We start from the raw sequence: 17,588 nt of genomic DNA, 5'->3' as shown, positions 1-17,588 counted from the left end.
AGCCTGGATCTCCTCATAAGACCTGAACTGCCGGTCTGGCTCTCCATGGCATGCCCTTTCGCCGGCATTTGTCAATCGCTGTTGTCGGTTAAGAAAACCTCTGAATAAAACGAAAAAAAATGGAGAATGATCCATCCAGGACAACGTCGTCGCTGTAGACCCAAAGACACGTTTCAAGGTGGACGCCGACAGTGAGATCCGTCATTCAGGTGAATCGGATCGGACTGCATCGTTCGGCTAGCTTAAAAGTAGTACGGTCTACTATCTCGGTAAAAATTCCGCAAACAACCATACGCTATAGACCAGAGCAAGCGGTAATCCAACTGTCCAGATACAAAAGTCTCCAGATATGTCCATTTTTCCTGTGCGTAATTTAACGGTGAGTATCGCAACAAATGCATATAAACCCTAGGAACGAAACCAAAAATATGTGAAACACTGCCAAGATTTCTTTCCATTAGCGCAAGCAAACAAAAAACTCACCCCCAACGTACGATCCTTAAGTTCGCTATACTTTATCACCATTCTTCTTCTGCTGACGTGTCGATTACCGCGCGATTACCACCGCACACCACACACCCTCGCTTCCTAGTGCAGCGTTACTAAGAGTAATGTCGATTGTGCTGTGGTAGTCTATTATCTGATCTCCTCTTTTCGTCCTTGGGCGGGTTTTCCACCACTGCTCCGATGCTGAACTCACCACACGCGATCACAATCTCATAAACAAAAAAGGAGCAAAAACAAAAAAAAACAGAAACAGAAACACTTCCACTGCGCCACTGTTATGCGCAAATTGCCTACAAGGCCTTCAAACGATGGCGTTTGATTCAGTTCATGCAATTTCAAAAACGAGTACCAGGTGTTCTGGTGGACCTCCTCTTGCGCTTTGACTATTGTTCCTTCCACTTGCTTTCTGGTTTCCTATCTCCCGTCTTACGAATAGCATCTTTAAGGACTACAAGTTCAATCACCATCAGTCGCATCGATCGCAAGCAAAAACGCAAGGAATGAGCGATCGGTGGTCAGTGCGTGCGCCCATACATGGAGTGGTGATCGTTGCCGAGCAGCCTACAGTCTATTGCACTTTGCTGATGATGCTGCCACGAAAATTCCGCTAATGGGTTGTGGAAAATAAATACGGGACTCACTGTATCGAGAGCAGGGCGTTCACTGGCTGGGTTGGCCAGTTTGGTCGGTCAGTGAGGGTGGTACGTTGGTGTACGGGATGTGGGAAGGTGGTGGGATGGTGGGTGAAGATGTTTTGCAAATGAAATGTGTCCGTGTGCACCAGGCTGAACCACTAGACGACCACCACCATCATACCGTGTCTTAATTGTGCTAAACCTAGATCTCCGCTCTGCTCTACAGTTCCGTGTGATCTCCACCCTCTTCGCCGTCCTTGCGCGTTGCAGTCGGATCGATCTCCTCCACGGTCGGTTCTTCCGGCTCAGTTTCGGTGGTGCCATCCTTTTCCGGCGTCTGTTCCAGCACTGGTTCTTCCACTGGTTTTTCCTCCCCGGTCGCTGCTGCTTCCTCCTTCTCTCCCTCCTTGCCAGTAGTTTTCTCCGGCTTGGGGGGCGGGGTTGGTTTGATCTTCGGTCGCCACAGTTTCAGCTTGTTCACCAAATACTTCACCTCACGATCGAGCATTCCCATGCGATCGGTAATGTCCTTCACCGTCAGCCGTACGGGCTCGTTGCGCGCCAGCTTCTCCTGCTCGGCCACCTCCGTATCGCGCCACTCGATCGTGTTGCGGATTGCCTTTTCGAGCGTTTCAATCTCCACCGCCGTAAACACGTCCTTCTCCGGGTTGCTGTCCTTCGTGAGATTGCGGGCATTTCGCAGGAACCCTTCCGAACCGTTAATCATCTGTTTCAGTGCGTTCAGCGCCTGCGGCCGTTCCTCGTGCTCCCAGTGCCGGGCGTACACCTCGTTTGCTACCGCGCGCAGATCCTCCAGCTTGGTTTCGTACGTTTCCGCATCGGCATCGGTGCCGTCCTCGTACAGCCATTCGGAAATTTCGCTGCACCGTGCCCGGATGGTGGCGATCTCTTCCTCCGTGGCGCAGGAAGCGTACTCCTGCTCGTCCATCTTCACCTGCGCATCGATCACGAAGCTTTCCAGCGCGTTAAGGGCCGTTTCGCGCCGTTTCTTCGCCTTGTCCAACTCGTCCAGCGCGGAGAGCCGTTTGGCGGACGCTTCGAACAAATCTCCGTCCAGCGGGGCCACGTACGTCAGCTCCACCTTGGACGGGATGGGCTCCTTCAGTGTCACGATCTTTGGCTTTGCGGTGGCATTCTTCGCTTCCGCACCACCTTCCTCCGGCTTTTTACCAGCTTCTCCTGCACCAGCAGCACCTTCCTTGCCGTCCGCTTTCGTGTCCTTCGCCGCGTCAGCCTCCTTGTCCTTCGTGGACTGTTTGTCCCCTGCTTCTGGTTCCTTCTCCCCATCCTTTGCGTCCTTTCCACCGTCCGCTGACTCGTCTTCCTCCGTCTTTTCCGCCCCTTCCGTCACCTTCTCCGACTTGTCGGTTGAATCGCCCGAAAACAGCTTGCTGATCGTGTTGCCAATCTTCTGGAATGTGCTCTCGTCCTCGTCATCCTCCTTGGTGACCGTTTTCTCCAGCACCAGCTCGACGTTCGCCAGCGAAAAGATGCCCGAATCATCCAGCATAAAGTGTGCCTTGATGCCCTTCGATTCCACGTTTTCGGCTACGCTCGATTTAAGCTTTTTCGCCACTTCGCTCAACTTAACGCGAGCCAGCTCGATCGAACCGAGCGTGCCGGCTTCATCCTTCAGCAGCGATTCCAGCTCCGCGTACTGTACCGTAAACTCGAAATCATCCGTATGCTTGTTGAACGTGATGACCTTCTTCTGGGGGTAAGAGTTCATTGCACCGAACAGCGTACGGCGTACCTGGCGCATGGCACCACTTTCACCCTCCCGATCGAACACGACCTGAATCGGAAACAGAACGGCGTCCTTCGTGATGAACTTTTTCACCTTGAAGCCGGTAGCAAGATCGGCCGCCCGGTACACGGCACCCATGCAGGCCGCCTCGTCCGCGTTCAGGTTCTTGGCCAGCGGCTGGCCGATGTGCGAACTCAGGATGTCCTGCATTTTCGGCACGCGTGTATTACCTCCGAACAGCACCACCTGGTTGATGACGTCCAGCGCTAACCCGGAAGCGGCCAGCGCCTTATCCAGCGGAGCCGTTACCCGCTCGTACAAATCCTTGTTCAGTCCTTCGAACTGTTCGCGCGTCACCAGCAACCGGAAGTCCTGCTCGTCAAGCAAACCCTCAATCTGCGCATAGTGCTCCGTGTTGGCGCTGAGCACATTCTTCAGCCGGCCCGCTTCCTTGAACAGCTTGGCCATGGCGCGCGGGTTGCTGAACACGTCCGTCTTGGTTTTGCCCATCTTGTTAAACTCCTTGCCAAGGTAATCCCGAAGGCGCACCTGCATCTCCAACCCACCGAGCGTACGATCAAACCCGACACCGAGCACCTGCACGACCGGGTGCGTTTCCCGCGTAGCCTTATCCTTCACCAGCTGGTAACTAACGACGGCGGCCGACGTCTTGTACGCGCCCATATCGTAGAACAGGAAGTACTGTGCCGTTTCGTTGATTTCCTTCCGCCGGAAGATGCCATAGTTCAGCGCCACCGCCGTATAATCGTTGATCAGCTGTAGCACCTTCAGATTCGCCAACCGCGCTGCCGATACGAGCGCAGTACGTTCCGCCTGGCCGAAGAAGCCGGGCACAATCAGCACACACTCGGTAATGAGCTGACCGGTCGAATCTTCCGCGTAACTCTTGGCAACCTGAAGCAGTTGAGCGATCAGCTCCTCGATCGTGTACTGATCTTCTCCGACGCGAAAAACGACCGTCTTTCGGACCGGGTCTTCCACAATATCGTAGTACGGGAACCGTTTACTGCAATCGATATAGAACCCTTTAGGCTTCGGAGAACTCACTCTCTAGCGTGTGTGCGGCCGGGTTTTACTTACCGGTACAAATCTACCATCGGATTATCGATCGTTTTGCCCAGCAAATCAACCAAATAGCCGAAGCTGTTCGATGGGAAACGGACCCCGAGCGTTTGTGCGTCCTCACCGAACACACGGTCCCCGTTGCGGAACGCGATGGTGGTCGGTGTTTTCCGCTTCGATTCCTTGTTGAGGGCAATCTCCATCGGGACGCCCGGTGAAACTACACCCACCTTCATCCACTCGCTACCGAGATCGACCGACATGACGGCGGCACTGTTGGCAACGGACACGAATAAGGCCACCACAGCAAGTGTGATGAGCAGTGCCTTTCCACCCGTGCTTTGCCCATCCGTGCACAGCCAGTGACGTGTACCCATGATGCTCTCTAGGTTGGCACTTCGCTACAAAGGAACAACAGAAACGCAGAACACGCGAATCATGAATGAATGTTCTCAGCGGACAGCTTCAAAGTGGCATCGTTTGGCACGCTTGCTTACCTATTTACGATTCCAAAGGCCCGTTTGTTCCAGGGCCACTCACCGACAATCGGAACCAGCACACGTTTGAAATCGATCCCACAGCCCACGATTGCTTGTCACCGTTGCCCGTTTGGCACGCTATCGTGCTATGAACCGCCGGAGGTTTGCTAAAATGCAGACCCCAAGTCGTTCGTCTGGTGTCAGTGCGTGTACAGGTGCGTTGATTAGCGATGGCGTGGACTTACCGCAGAGCGGCACGTACAACTCGGACTATGCTTTCCACGACCGGTACCCGTGCCACCGGAGCTGCAACAGTAAAAAAAATTCACCGTTCGATTTCACTGACGTGGTCGTACGCTTGACGTGCTGGGAGAGTTGTTGTTTACGTTGTGTCAGTACAAATTCCGCCGGAGCAGTTGAATGGATTTTTTTGCTGACGATTTAGCGATAAATTGCCATAATGTGAGAGAAAAATTGGTTATTTTATTCAATTGTAGTATATAGCTTTTGGGGTAAGATAAATGGTGTTTTTATCAATTTATTTTGTAATTTTCTATTTTCAATACCGCTTGAACACCGTTTGACAGCTGTCAGTGGCGTTCATATTTTGACCACTTGTGCTACATGCCCACTGTTCAGCGTAAACGAACAGTTTCCGCTCGTAAACGCGATGAAGGCAATTACTTAGGAGAGACAATTAAGGTATTTGCCCTCCAAAATGTCATTCACCTACCAGTATTTCAGGATTTGAGTCATGAACATCCTATTATTTTAAATATTTTTTTTAAATTTCACACCAATTTGTGTTCGCGTACCAGCCCATAGTATCGAGCGAAAATTGAAACTTTTCATGAAAGGCTAAAATCTGGTAAAAAAAAATCCAAATAAATCACCTGTTTGAATACGGCCAAATAGAATATTTTCATCAAACTCAAATATACAAAAATATATATAGAAACATTTCTTTTAAAATAGATTCAATTTACAGTTCATACTCGTCATTGCTAATTTTCGCCAGGTTTCACTTTTCGCCTGCATTTTACTGCACTTTCTTGACAGCATAAATCTGACAGCATCGCAAATCGTTTCAAACTGACAGCATTTGAATTAAACAGCAAATTAGAAATACAAAACGAATTATTGCCGTTTTACAATTGTTTTACATCTTTTCGCAGGTATTATAAACGTTGAATCTGTGTTAGAAAAAAAGTAAAACGTGAGTTGATTGGTGTTAGCAATGATAATTAATAAACCGTCGCGCAATAACGGCAAGGCCACGTGGCGAGGCTGGGATAGTCCTATTCCGCGAGCACGTGGCCTATACGAAAACAAAACGAGTAATTAATGAATCAAAAAACCACCTACTAACAAATACTTCATTTGGAAGCTTCCTGTACTACGATTCCACTATAAAATGATAACAAATTTATACTGAGCGTCATTCACAATCGAAAAATCGCAATAACGGCAAGGCCACGTGGCGAGGCTGGCATAGTCCTATTCCGCGAGCACGTGGCCTATACGAAAACAAAACGAGTAATTAATGAATCAAAAAACCACCTACTAACAAATACTTCATTTGGAAGCTTCCTGTACTACGATTCCACTATAAAATGATAACAAATTTATACTGAGCGTCATTCACAATCGAAAAACACCCATTAAAATCGATATCAAAATATTTATTCAAATAAATCACTCCGTTAAATGCCATCAAGCTTCACGCCAAATGCACCCCAACGCTCGGCGACGCTATTTATAGACCGCCACCGTTCCTTCCCTCTTAAACTTTCCACCGACCGACGTACGTACTTACACCAAAAATAGATCCTTCTTTCGCTTGACATGACCTCCCGCAACCCTTCGTGACCTTTGATTCGTGCTTCGCGTCACCCCACAGCAGCCGGGAGTAAAGTAAATCGGTCACTGATAAGGATTTTCCTAACCGCAAAACTCCTACGCAGAGAAAATCCACACAAGCGGGCGTAGAAGGAAGTAAAACGGTGGTGGGTGGGGAGGCAGGCAGACACCACTCTTCATCTTCCTTCCAAAAATAAAACTGGAAAAGTATGACGCGAACGCCGGAACGTGTTTGCTAATTCCTTCCCCGAAAAAGCTCTCCCTATAGACCGCAGACCAGCGGCACGTCATATTGGCACGTCATTCTAGCTTTGGTTTATGCCACTCACTTTCCCTGGTACTGGGACCAAAAGCATATAAAAAGATCTCTTTGTCTCTACCGTACGATCATCATTACATTAGAATTTGTTCTATTCTCTATGCGTCGGATCTATTTGCACCCCCTTTGAAGTCCCTTTTTCTTTCAGTTAAATGACCCCAAAAATGAGAACGCCAGGCGAGGTTTTAATTTTTTTTTTAATATGTTTTTTCTCTATTTCATTATAATAATAAGTCAAAGGAGTTTATACACTTTGTGGATGAATGCGCTACACACTTCCGATAAAAAGAAAAGAAAGAAAACCCGGAGGAAAACGTACACGGTCCTGCTAGTTTTAAATACAAACGTCTGACGCTTGTCTGGCGCGGTCTGGTGTTTTAGAGAAGCACGGGAAGGAAAGCTGCTTTAAAGGAGTTTTTCTTTTACTTAATCTGTTTCTTCTTTTTACGCATTCGATTCGATTGGTTGTTGTTGTTCTTATCTAGCTTTCCTCCACCACTGCCTGTCTGTCTGCCTCCACCACCCGGTACCCGTAGGCGCGCACTAATTGTTGTCGCCTGCCGCACATCATCACATCATCATTTATGTGTGTGTGTTTCCGTCCGTCTGTCTTAATAATTCTTTGTTCATGTTTTTTTTTGTTATTTTCTTTAATGCTTTTCAATTTTCATCGTTTTTATTAGTTTTTTTTTTGTTGTGTTTGTTTGTTTGCATTATTTTTTTTCAATTCAATTATCTCTTCCTCCTGTTTTAATATTAACATTTGTTTTATCGCGCATATTCTCGTGCTTCTTCCGTTTCACACTTTCTAGTAACGTTTCCATTGCCATTTGTTTTTTTTTTGTTTTGTAAATTATTAGTGATTTTGTTTCTTTACAATAATTCTACAGCAAATTTTTGTTTGAGTGTGTGTGTGTGTTTTTGTTGTTGTATGTTTTGGTTTGTGTGTTTTTTTACAAACATTTTTTCCTCACACACCACTTTTACGTGGGCTGTTATGGTCCTTTTCCATTTGTTAAAACTAGCTTTCTTTCGCTCGTTTTTCAACGTCTTTCACTCTCTTTCTTTCTCTCTCTCTCTCTCTCTCCCTCTCTCTTGCTGTATATCTTTTTTCCCTTGCAATGCACGTCTTTATTTTTTTGTTTTTTTTTCTTTCCGTTTTTTTTTTCTATCTCTATGCTGTAGTAGGTGTGGTTAAGAGTCACTTCTTTTTGTTTGTTTCTGTTTGCATATGCTTACCGGCTAATATCACAGGTTTTGTTTACTTTCATTTCTTATCTTCCCTCCCCGTTGTAATTCTTTTTTGTTAGTGTTTTCTTCTTGTTGTTTTTTGTTGCTGTTGGTTTGTTCTGATTTTGCTATGGTTGATTTGCTTCTTGTAGAGAACTCACTAATTATAAAACCATTTTTGTTTTCATATGCCACAACTCCTGCTTTCATATCCTCTGGCACACCAGCACTGTTGGGTTTTTTTTTGCTTAACAATTTCTTGGCTTTTTGTTTTTCTTCCCAATCGTTACTCGAGAAAATCATCACCGAGCCAACAAGGTGCACTAGGACACAGGAAAGGAGGCCACTTCTCGATGCGAATGCTTGTGTTTGTGTTTTGTGTATTCTTTCGCTTTTCGTGCTTCTTCTTGTAAAGAGAGTATTTGTTCCTGATGTTTCATCTTTGTGTCCGTATGTATGTGCTCATTGTTTGTTTTTTTTTTTCTGTTGCTTTAAATTATCCTTTCTACTTGTTTCACTACACTGCCTACTGCTTGTCTACATGCTTTTGTTTTACAAATAATTGTGTGCTTTTTTGTTGGGTATTTTTTTAAGTTAATGTTAAGTTTTTCTTTCTCTTGAATTGTTGTGCTTCGAGTCACTGTATAAAGTGCACTAGCCGAAGCCGGAACATTCCCGCCCGCGAGTGTTAAACGAGTGTTGCTAATGACGCTCCTCTAGTTGATGCGATCGACTACCACCCATCGCCTTAACCTTCCTCTTCGTCTTCCCAATGTGTTGAGATTAGGCTTTTCTTTATCGGCACAAATGTTCTCCACTCTAGCACCAAGTCTCGGTCAGACTGACCTTCTTGAGCTTGATATTGTTGGCTGTACTTAAATTTTTTTTCTCCTGACTTGTAACTCCACGCATCCCATCGCTCGACGATTGGTTTTGTAATTGTTTTGGTTTCAGTTTTTGTCTTATTCTTTGATCTAAATTGATGAGACTTCACGTGTTTTAAAACTGCCCGGCTTATCCTTGGTTACATCCATTCTGTTAGAATTTTTGTTTTTTTTTTTTGGCCACAGCACTTCTACCGAAAACTGGGTAAGAAACGGTTTAAATCGGTCATTTTTGGTGAAACAGGAAACATGTGGGATGAAAGAGATGAAAACAGAAACAGGGAAGCAAAAAAAAAAATGCGCCAAGCGCAACGAAAAACTTTGAGCAACATGAAACAATGTCTTATGCGCGCACCGGGTGCTTTGTGCTGTTGGTGCTGCTGCTAACACTGGTCGGTCGCCCCACCATCACACATCACGATAACGAAAAAGAAAAACCGAAATGGGGGATGGTGGGGTGGGGTGGGAGTTGTCTTATAGAAGGTAGAAAGGGTACAACAATAGTAAAATCAATCGCAGTCCCCCGCGCATTTGGTGATGCAAAACGAAAAACAGAAGACAAAAAACATAACGGAAAGGAAAAACTACCTTCAAAGAAAGAGAAAAATCGAAACAACTAGAATGCAACAACAACAGTAGCGAACAAAACAAAAAACACATACTTTCAACCACAGCAAGGGATTAACGGTGGCCGTGGGGCCGGCGATAGGCAAGCAGAGAAAAGCAACGGGCAGAAAAATTGGAAACGTTACGAATTGCACACCAAACAACAACGCCAGCAGCACCCGGCCGCCCAACCTAGTAGCCAAAGCATGAAACGGTATATTAGCTTCTTCACGCACGTCTCTCGTACTGTCCTCTGCCCCATTGTTGGCGGTGGGAGGCAACCCTTGCTACTAAGGAAGGGAAAAGCAGAGGAAAAAAATAAACCCCGAGAGTAGCTTGGAATTCGTTTTCCACCGCTCCATCGTAGCAGCGGAAAAGTGTTGCTCCCGCTGATAATTGAACCAAGTAAGCTCGCGAGCGAGTGAGTGAGAGAAAGAGTAGGAGAGAGAAAACAAATCATTCATGCAACACGTTTAAAAGAGCTTTTCGTGTGTTTGTGTGGAGGGTTGTTTAAAAATGGTTGAAAAAAGCTAAAATAGGCACGTAGTGAAAAAAGTACTGAAAGTCTAAACAGTACTAGAACATTCCCGATATTCAAAATGGCGAAGCGAGAAGTGACAGTATCTTAGTAGGCTAGTAGCAACCGTTTGCTTTGAATAGTATCAGACGTTTGCCACTAGATGGAGCCACCAACACCTAGACATCGTATCGCACTGGTGTGGATTGGAAGTTGTCTAACACTCACAGAATGTCCTACTGAGCTTGCGAGAACAAGAAGGAGCTGACTGTGCGTTCAGTGCAAAGTTCCACTCATGAAGTAATATCCCGTGAGGTGATATCCACGATGATACTGCTTGACACAAGAAGCGGTTTTACTGGGTAAGAATCCCCGTACAACTCCCGTAGAGTTTGCTTTGATTCACTCCAAGGGAGTCTAAGAAGATTTCCTCCCTTGTATAAACTAGAGGAAAAAAACCACGTACAACCCACTCCACAGCACCTCCCTGTTTTCGCTTTCCACCACCGAGTGAGCACGATTTAAATCAAGCCCACCGTTTCCCTGCTGCTTCGTCGCTCTCTCTCTCTCTCTCTTACTACATTGGCCCACTCTCTCGCGATGGGGGTTTGCCTTACACTTTCACTTATTTCGCGTCTCACTTTGTCTTGCTGTCTGTGTAGTATGTGCTTTGGCTTGCGGCGATGGACGCACCTGCGACGGGCACCATAGCCACAAACTGTTGCCGAGGCACCGTTGTGTTGCGTGATGACCGTTAGATGGTCTCAAAAAAAATACGAAAAAAGGAAGGAAAACACACACAGACAAAAAACCCCGCAGCGTGACAGTGGGCCAAAGAGTCTGGCACCGTTGCCGCGAAACCACGCGCGAGGATTGCATTTACCGGAAACGAATTCCATTACGCACACGGTTTTCGCCACGACCACCACCTCCTCCTCGGTTTGGTAAAGTTTTCTCTGCAGTGATGGGAAGAATGGTAAAGATAGCTCTTGTTCGCAACTATTCACCAAATCTTGGTAGAATCAGGATTGGCCTGGTTGGCATGTAATTAAGGGCCCAGCGTACCAGGAAACATCTCTCTCGTTTTCTACAGCTCTTGGTTAATTCACTTCTTGCTAATATCCTTATCCAAAGTCCGGTTGGATTGCTTTTGGCTGCTGTGTTGCCCATAAATATTTGCACTTTTCATTGCTTTCGTTCCACTTTTAAATATTACACTGTTTCCGAGCAGCTGTTTAGCAACTTCCTGCGTACTGCACATTCCACAAAAAGTCCATCCGATGGCGAAATGCAACTAGATCTAGGTGGGCCGGACAGGTAAGTTTCTAGTTCATTCCTTTCCGCATTTCTAGCCCACAGCCAGATAGAGAAGAGCTGTCGTGCACTGTCACTGATGAGGAGTGTATGTGTGTGAGTTTCGAAATAAAAATTAGAATAATATTACTAAAGATCAATAACATAATTAATTACAATAAAAAAAAATTAACCTATAAACGCCTGCCCGAGCAGTGCTGCATATGATTTTGGTTGGTTGTGAAATTAAAATACAAATCTTTCCCTAAGCAGCAACACACTTTACCGAACGCGGCGTGCATCAATCAATGCAGCTTCTACTACTGGCGATGATGATGATTGGCCACTTTGCTAAAATTGAACTAAATAAAAATTGTCTATAAAGTGACGCAATTGTTTTTTCCTCCCTCCGGCGTCTGCAGCAGCGATGTGTCGCGGTTTTGGCAAAACATACACACACGTACACATGCATAGACCAAACCAGCTACTTCCAGAGTCTGATCAGAGCCAGATCTACTTCCACTGCGCGAAAGCCGACCGGACTACTGATCAGACCAGCCGGATCTAAGCCTTTTAAGACACTCCAAGGGATTCTAAGAAGATTTGTCCGCATGTAAAAAAATACTCAAAGCGTGGAAAATGGTCAACCCGCAACGGACCGTATGCTAAGCTTTGTTGCACAGGCAAGACGGACAACAGTTTGACACTTTTTCCTTCACTGTGGAAACACGCATCACTTCCTCATCCAACAACGCAGAGCTGTCTGTGTGTGTGTGCATGTAAGTGTGTGTGTGTGTTGCACATTATCATTGCATACCTCACTCCCCTCCTACCAACGGCGAGGGGCGGGAAACGAAAAAGTGAAATCAATTTCCCTTCCAATGTGCGCTTCTTCTTCTTCGTCTGTCTTCCTTTGCTCCGCCACCGAGGCGCGCTGCGTTTTAGGGCAAATAAATTAAGAATTACGTTAACGTATTGGGGGAGCGTTCGTACACGGTACGTGGTGTTACTACTACTACTACTACTACTACTACTATCGCTACTACCACTACTACAGCAACCATTCGCACACACGCACCGAGCGCCGTTGTGTGTCGGCGGCCTACTTTCAAGTTTCCAGCGACGTAACGACGAGATTGTGGAACACGCTGGCACCACCGTCCGTACCCATCAGCATGGCCGCCTGGCCACAGGAATCGACACCCCCACCGACCGGGCCCCCGTTACAGGCCCCATTCGGTCCTGCGCCGTTCGAACCCATCGTTACCGGACCATTTCCGGCCGCACTTCCGGTAACACCGCATCCCATCGCCGTGCCGGTCGCGTTCCCGGTGGCTGCCGCTGCGGCCGCTGCTGCTGCTGCTGCCGCTGCCGCTGCTCCGGCTGCCGATGTTGCGGCCACAACGGCTGCCGCCGCCATTGCACCTCCGTTGCTCACGCCAAGCCGAAGCGCATCCATTATCACCTCAAACTCCTTCTGATGGTGATGGTGCACCTGATAGTCGAACCCGGCCAGATCCGGCAGCGGATGGAACGGGTGCAGGAAGGGGTGCGAGAAGGAATGCTGCTCCAGCAGGTCGCCAATCTTTGGTCGCTTCGGTGAGATACACTCGCCGACGTCGTCATCGTCGCGCGTATGATTCTCCTCCTCACCGGGTCGGCCGTCCGTTGCCGGTGGACAATCGTCGATGCCGGTCAGCAGACGGCCGGCACTGGGCAGATAGATCTGGGACAGGGCTTCCCGCACCAACCGATCACTGTCGTCGTCGTCGATCGAGGCGAACTTGCGCTTGCGGGACACCATCGCCTGCTCGAGCTGTTCCGCGCCCTGCGTTATCTCCGGATCGACCAGCGGCATTGCGGCGTCCAGCGCGCACAGTTCGCGATCGAGCGTTTCCAGATCCGTTTCGACCGAGGACGACTTTCTTTGGCTCACCGGCCGGTCCGTGTCCGGGACGGTCGAGGAGAACTCCGACGGGGAGGAGGAAGCGGAGGAGGACGAGGTGTTGTTGGAGACGGCTCCCTGGTTGCATGCTTCGTTCGCCTGTTGTGCGGGACTGGCCGCCTGGTGAAGATGGTGCGACTGGGACAACCGTTGGTGCAGGGCCTGCAGATGCTGGTGGTGGTTGAGGTGGTTGTGGTGGTGTTGCGAGGATAGATTATGATTATGCTGCAGCTGACAGTTGTTGTTCATGTTTTCATTGTTGTGCACAAACTCGCCCAGTTCGCCACTGCAGCTACTGCTGCCATGATGATGGTGCAGATGGTGGTGGTGGTGATGGTGGTGCAGATGGTGGTGATTATTGTTGTTCGCATTGGTAATGTTGTTGTTGATGCAATCCTCCGACGACACGTCGTCCTCATCAAGCTGCTTACGGTTACTATCATTGGATCTACACAGACAGATAGACAAAAAGAAAACGAGAGAGAAAACATCATGTAAATATGTTTCTTTTTCCGAAAAGACAACACAACAACAACGCGCAGTATCCTATCAATGGACCAGTAAACAACCAATAACAAACGTATTCGATCGATTTGACGTACACCACATTCCCAGAATAGAACTCGCGTATTGTACTACCGCGCGCACACACACATAGAAGTGATCGATTTCTGCGAACGAGCTGTGACGTTTTACGCTAATGTCATTCATGACGTCACACGCAGTAGACAGACGCCTACTACGAAACTTTGCCCACGGGCAGAAAGGAGATCAAGCAGAAGAGGCCAACCCCATTGCTATGCACACGAGCATCAATCGCACAAGCATCAAGTATGTATGTATGAGTGTGTGTTAATCAAATGCACGACCGTATGGGTGGCACATAATCGTTTTGCCCCGTGTTGCTGCGATAGACGTCTGATTTCTGATGGATTTATTTTAGTTAATCAACGATTAAACAAGACCAAAACACTACTACTAGTAGTAATTACAACTGTATAAGTTACACCACACGGAAACACTACACAATTGTTCTTTCCCACCAGGAGTGTGATTTTCCAACCAAAGGGGTTTTTAGATTAGTTTTTGCCTCCTTCACAAAACAAAGCAAAACGTCACCATTTATGTCCACTACGTCACTAACCAGACGGCAATTTCGCATGTGTGTGTGTGTGTGTGTGTGAATTGGAAAGAACGCTTCGATATGGAAAATACCGCATCTTTTGCACGTCGGGCTTGTGCTTGTGAGCACTAGGAAAATCTATCTAAAATTAGCCATCGAGTGATTTTAGCAACCTTCTTCCTCTTACACTCTCATGCACATCGTCTCGTCTGTCACCAACACCACCCCTTGCTGGTGTTCCTGCTTCTTCATCCAGGACATCAAGCGGTGGTGTTGGTGGTCGCAGATCTGATGAGATGAGATGAGCACCTTCTTCACACACTTCGACCGACCAACTGCTTTTCTGCAACTTGTCGCCGTATTGTCGTATTTTTGTTACGCTATTTTTAACAACATGATGGCTCCCGATCACCGCTTCAGCATTTATAACACGGAAGAAATCAATCGAATTACACCCCGTTGGTGAAGAAACAATAGGCCGACCGCCACACAGGCCCATTTTCTCAAGTACGTAACGTCAAAAGTCACTCACACACAGCCGCACGCACGCACGTTGATATGGAGATTATAAAGACTTGGCGAGCTTTACAGCATCTTCATCTGTCTCGCTTCTGTCATCATTCGGTCGGTGTGTGCCGTTTTCGGTGGTAATAAACAATATCGGCTATGCTTTTTTTGCTTCCAATGGACCACAGCACTGACAGCGAACGAGAGCATAAAATGGTGCGTTCTCTTTCTTACACAGTACGGTTTTGCTCACGTACGCCACTGTCGCGCTCTCTCGCTCATCTCACTGTACGCGAGATAAAAACCGTTATGCATCTCACCCAACCAACATCCTCACGCTCTCGCGCCACTCCGCCCGCAACGTAACGTTCGCACAACAATTTACACGACGCGTGCATGCATGTTTAACCTGTCCACCCCCTACCTCATACCTGTTCCTGATCGATCCAGATAATTAAACGTCACACACGTTAGACAAAACCCCCACAAGTACTGGCCACTTAGTGTAACAACGAAGCAAAGAAACTACTCACTTGGCGAGATTGGAGAGCATCAGGAGCTTGTGCTGCTTCTCGCGCCGTATGTCATCGGTCAGGCGGGAGTACGTGTTGTTGATGCACACCGAACGGCGCAGGTTGCGCTCCGAGTCCTTGATCCGTTCCAGCTTGTGCACGCACAGCTGTAGGATCCGCTTGCGCACCTCGCGCTGTTTCAGCTGGGGCGAGATCATCGGCACCTTTGGCCGGTTGCGACGGATCGGGGGCGACGAGTGCGGCGGTCCAAACATGTCCGAGTCGTCCTCGGCCACGGTGGACGAACTGTTCGTTGGCAGGGTCATGGCGATGATGGTGTTGTCGATGTGTTGCGGTTGGTGAAGCTGCGAATATATGTGCGCTTCTCACTCACTCACTCACTGCACAACTGAATCGCTTGTTTATGATTTTTAATTGCCCGTGTTTTTTTTCTGTAGCATAAACACATACACACACACGTGCACCGAAAAAAGGAGGACGAATTGTCACGAACTGTGCTACCTTCCGCACTTCGCCCTATTCAGCACACGCACAGACACTTTCCTCACACACGTACGCTTTTCGTGTTTCTAGTTCACGCTCTAAATTCACTCACTTTTCAATATCTCTATCTGCAAATACACACACACACCCGTTATTATAGAGCCGTGACGGCGTGCGTTACACGGGGACGGGAGTTTGGAGGCTGTGGCGAGAGGGGACAAGGATTCTTTCACGATTTGTGGGCAGCACTTTTCGTGGAGCACTTATGCTTTGGTCAGCGCACAAACACACGCAGACACCGGGTGTTTCGCGGAGCGGTTTCGAAACCCGTTTGTCTTATCCGATCGAATCGCCGTCGTCGACCTTGCCCCGTTAGGTAGGCCGTTAGGAAGGAGTACTTTAACCGTCACTCCACAGCAACCGACACACACACGCACACACGTTTGCACTCTTGAGTGGTGGAATGGTCTTCTGAGACGGAGGCCTCCGAGAAGGGTGCTTATCCGGCAATTTTTTAATTTTCCCCCAAGAAAAACACACCGTTTGACGGTTGCTAGCCTTTGCCCGCACTACACACCTGTGGTTACTGCGGTGATTAGTTTTCAGCTGACGTTCACCAGTTTAACAGATTTCGTTCAAAAATCAAAAGCACACGTATCGCCGTTACACGTGCAGCAGTGAAAACATACGAACGAACGAAAAAAAAAACCGAAAGTATTTCCACAATGCTCACCGAGGGCCGGAGCAGCCGACTGACTGAGTGGTAAATTGACACGCGACCTCCGGCGATTATAGAGCGTACACCACCACTTTCTATGTTTCTTCACTAGTGCTCACTGCACTGTTCGCGTTGATTTGCTTGTGATCATGCCGCTACACCGTCAGGGATGTGGGGCTTCCGGACTTCTGAGCTTCCTAAACGATGCACATATATCTCATGAACAAATTCCGTTGGTTGACACTTTTGTTCAGGTAGCGCACTGCACACACTTTCCTTGTTGACTCCTTATAATTTTCAATTCCAGCCAGAGCGTTATCCGTTAAGTTGTGGTTTTGAAATATTTTCCTCTAGCTCACAGGACAGGGCAGGATAATTGTAATTGATCAACATGCACGCACACACGCGGATGTGTCCTTTCGTTCGCTGAAGATTTATTACACACACCGAACACCTTCACCTTTACTCTGTGGGCTTTGCTTCAAAAAGGGATGCCTCTCTATTGTGTATCTGACGTGCACTTACATGCCCGTGGTGCTGCACGCTCGAACGCCGGAACGAAAATGAATCGAGTGTCCCCGAGCGACCGGGAACGCACCCCGTCGAACGAGCAGCCGTGTCGGTTATGCGTTGCGGACGGCAACACGAGCTATCTCGCACACGGCCGTCTCGCGCACAGCCGTGCTCCAGCCGCAGCACCGAGCGCGCCACACAGTCGTCAGCCCGAGCGCAACGTGCCCCGTGAGTGACCCGATCCGTCTTCCTTCATTCTGCACCGTTTACAGTGTAGCCGTGTAAAGATGGCCAACGGGCACTCACGGGTACTCTCGCGTATACGGATACGCGCGGTGTGCGATGGTGTGTGAGCGCGCACCCCATGTACGTACGGTACGCATCCACTGTCAGTGAGCGGATTTTCGGAATCAGCTGTGCGGTGTGTGCCCTGAACCACCCTTGGCACAGGGGTGGTGAAGCGAGAAGTTGAGGGTGAAGAGTTAAGCGCGAGAGGCGGTCGGTCGGACGGTCGGTCGATTCTTTTGTTTCTTTATTATGTAAAGAAAAGAAAAGGAAAAACACACTCACACGCGATATTTCGGC

At 48.0% G+C, this 17,588-nt stretch overlaps 2 protein-coding genes across 5 annotated transcripts; both read right to left on the bottom strand.

The window, feature by feature from the left end:
- Nucleotides 1-491: 491 nt before the first annotated feature.
- LOC118506673 (hypoxia up-regulated protein 1) lies at nt 492-4,858 on the bottom strand. Of its 2 annotated transcripts, XM_036044108.1 has the most exons (4): nt 4,718-4,858; nt 4,491-4,639; nt 4,012-4,394; nt 492-3,937 (listed from the first exon to the last, which is right to left on the bottom strand). In XM_036044108.1, exons 3-4 carry the CDS (start codon nt 4,368-4,370, stop codon nt 1,363-1,365), a joined length of 2,934 nt encoding a protein of 977 aa, XP_035900001.1. In that variant the 5' UTR covers nt 4,371-4,394; nt 4,491-4,639; nt 4,718-4,858; the 3' UTR covers nt 492-1,362. The 2 variants fall into 2 exon arrangements, with proteins under 2 accessions (XP_035900001.1, XP_035900000.1); XM_036044107.1 differs by having other exon boundaries at nt 4,491-4,844.
- Nucleotides 4,859-7,282: 2,424 nt separating this feature from the next.
- LOC118506674 (siderophore biosynthesis regulatory protein URBS1) lies at nt 7,283-17,155 on the bottom strand. 3 transcript variants are annotated; one of them, XM_036044112.1, is made up of 3 exons: nt 17,016-17,155; nt 15,290-15,900; nt 7,283-13,574 (listed from the first exon to the last, which is right to left on the bottom strand). In XM_036044112.1, the coding sequence occupies exons 2-3, from the start codon at nt 15,592-15,594 to the stop codon at nt 12,290-12,292; spliced, it is 1,590 nt and encodes a 529-aa protein (XP_035900005.1). In that variant the 5' UTR covers nt 15,595-15,900; nt 17,016-17,155; the 3' UTR covers nt 7,283-12,289. The 3 variants fall into 3 exon arrangements, with proteins under 3 accessions (XP_035900005.1, XP_035900004.1, XP_035900006.1); XM_036044111.1 differs by lacking the exons at nt 15,290-15,900; nt 17,016-17,155 and adding an exon at nt 14,423-14,774; XM_036044113.1 differs by lacking the exons at nt 15,290-15,900; nt 17,016-17,155 and adding an exon at nt 14,437-14,541.
- Between the last annotated feature and the right edge of the window lie 433 nt (nt 17,156-17,588).

Source organism: Anopheles stephensi, chromosome 2 (assembly GCF_013141755.1).
Source record: "Anopheles stephensi strain Indian chromosome 2, UCI_ANSTEP_V1.0, whole genome shotgun sequence".
Taxonomy (NCBI): Eukaryota; Metazoa; Arthropoda; class Insecta; order Diptera; family Culicidae; genus Anopheles; species Anopheles stephensi.
The sequence above is the reverse complement of the archived record's forward strand: the minus strand, read 5'-3'. Positions and strand labels throughout refer to the sequence as shown.

Bases quoted from the DNA above. Each gene is read 5' to 3' on its own strand.
- LOC118506673 (XM_036044108.1), bottom strand. From the start codon at position 4,370: ATGGGTACACGTCACTGGCTGTGCACGGATGGGCAAAGCACGGGTGGA. The intron at 3,938-4,011 runs GTAAGTAAAACC...TATCGATTGCAG, and splicing joins CCGATGGTAGATTTGTACCG to TAAACGGTTCCCGTACTACG.
- LOC118506674 (XM_036044111.1), bottom strand. From the start codon at position 14,748: ATGGGCCTGTGTGGCGGTCGGCCTATTGTTTCTTCACCAACGGGGTGT. The intron at 13,575-14,422 runs GTTGCTAAAATC...CTGTCTGTGTAG, and splicing joins GAGAGTGTAAGAGGAAGAAG to ATCCAATGATAGTAACCGTA.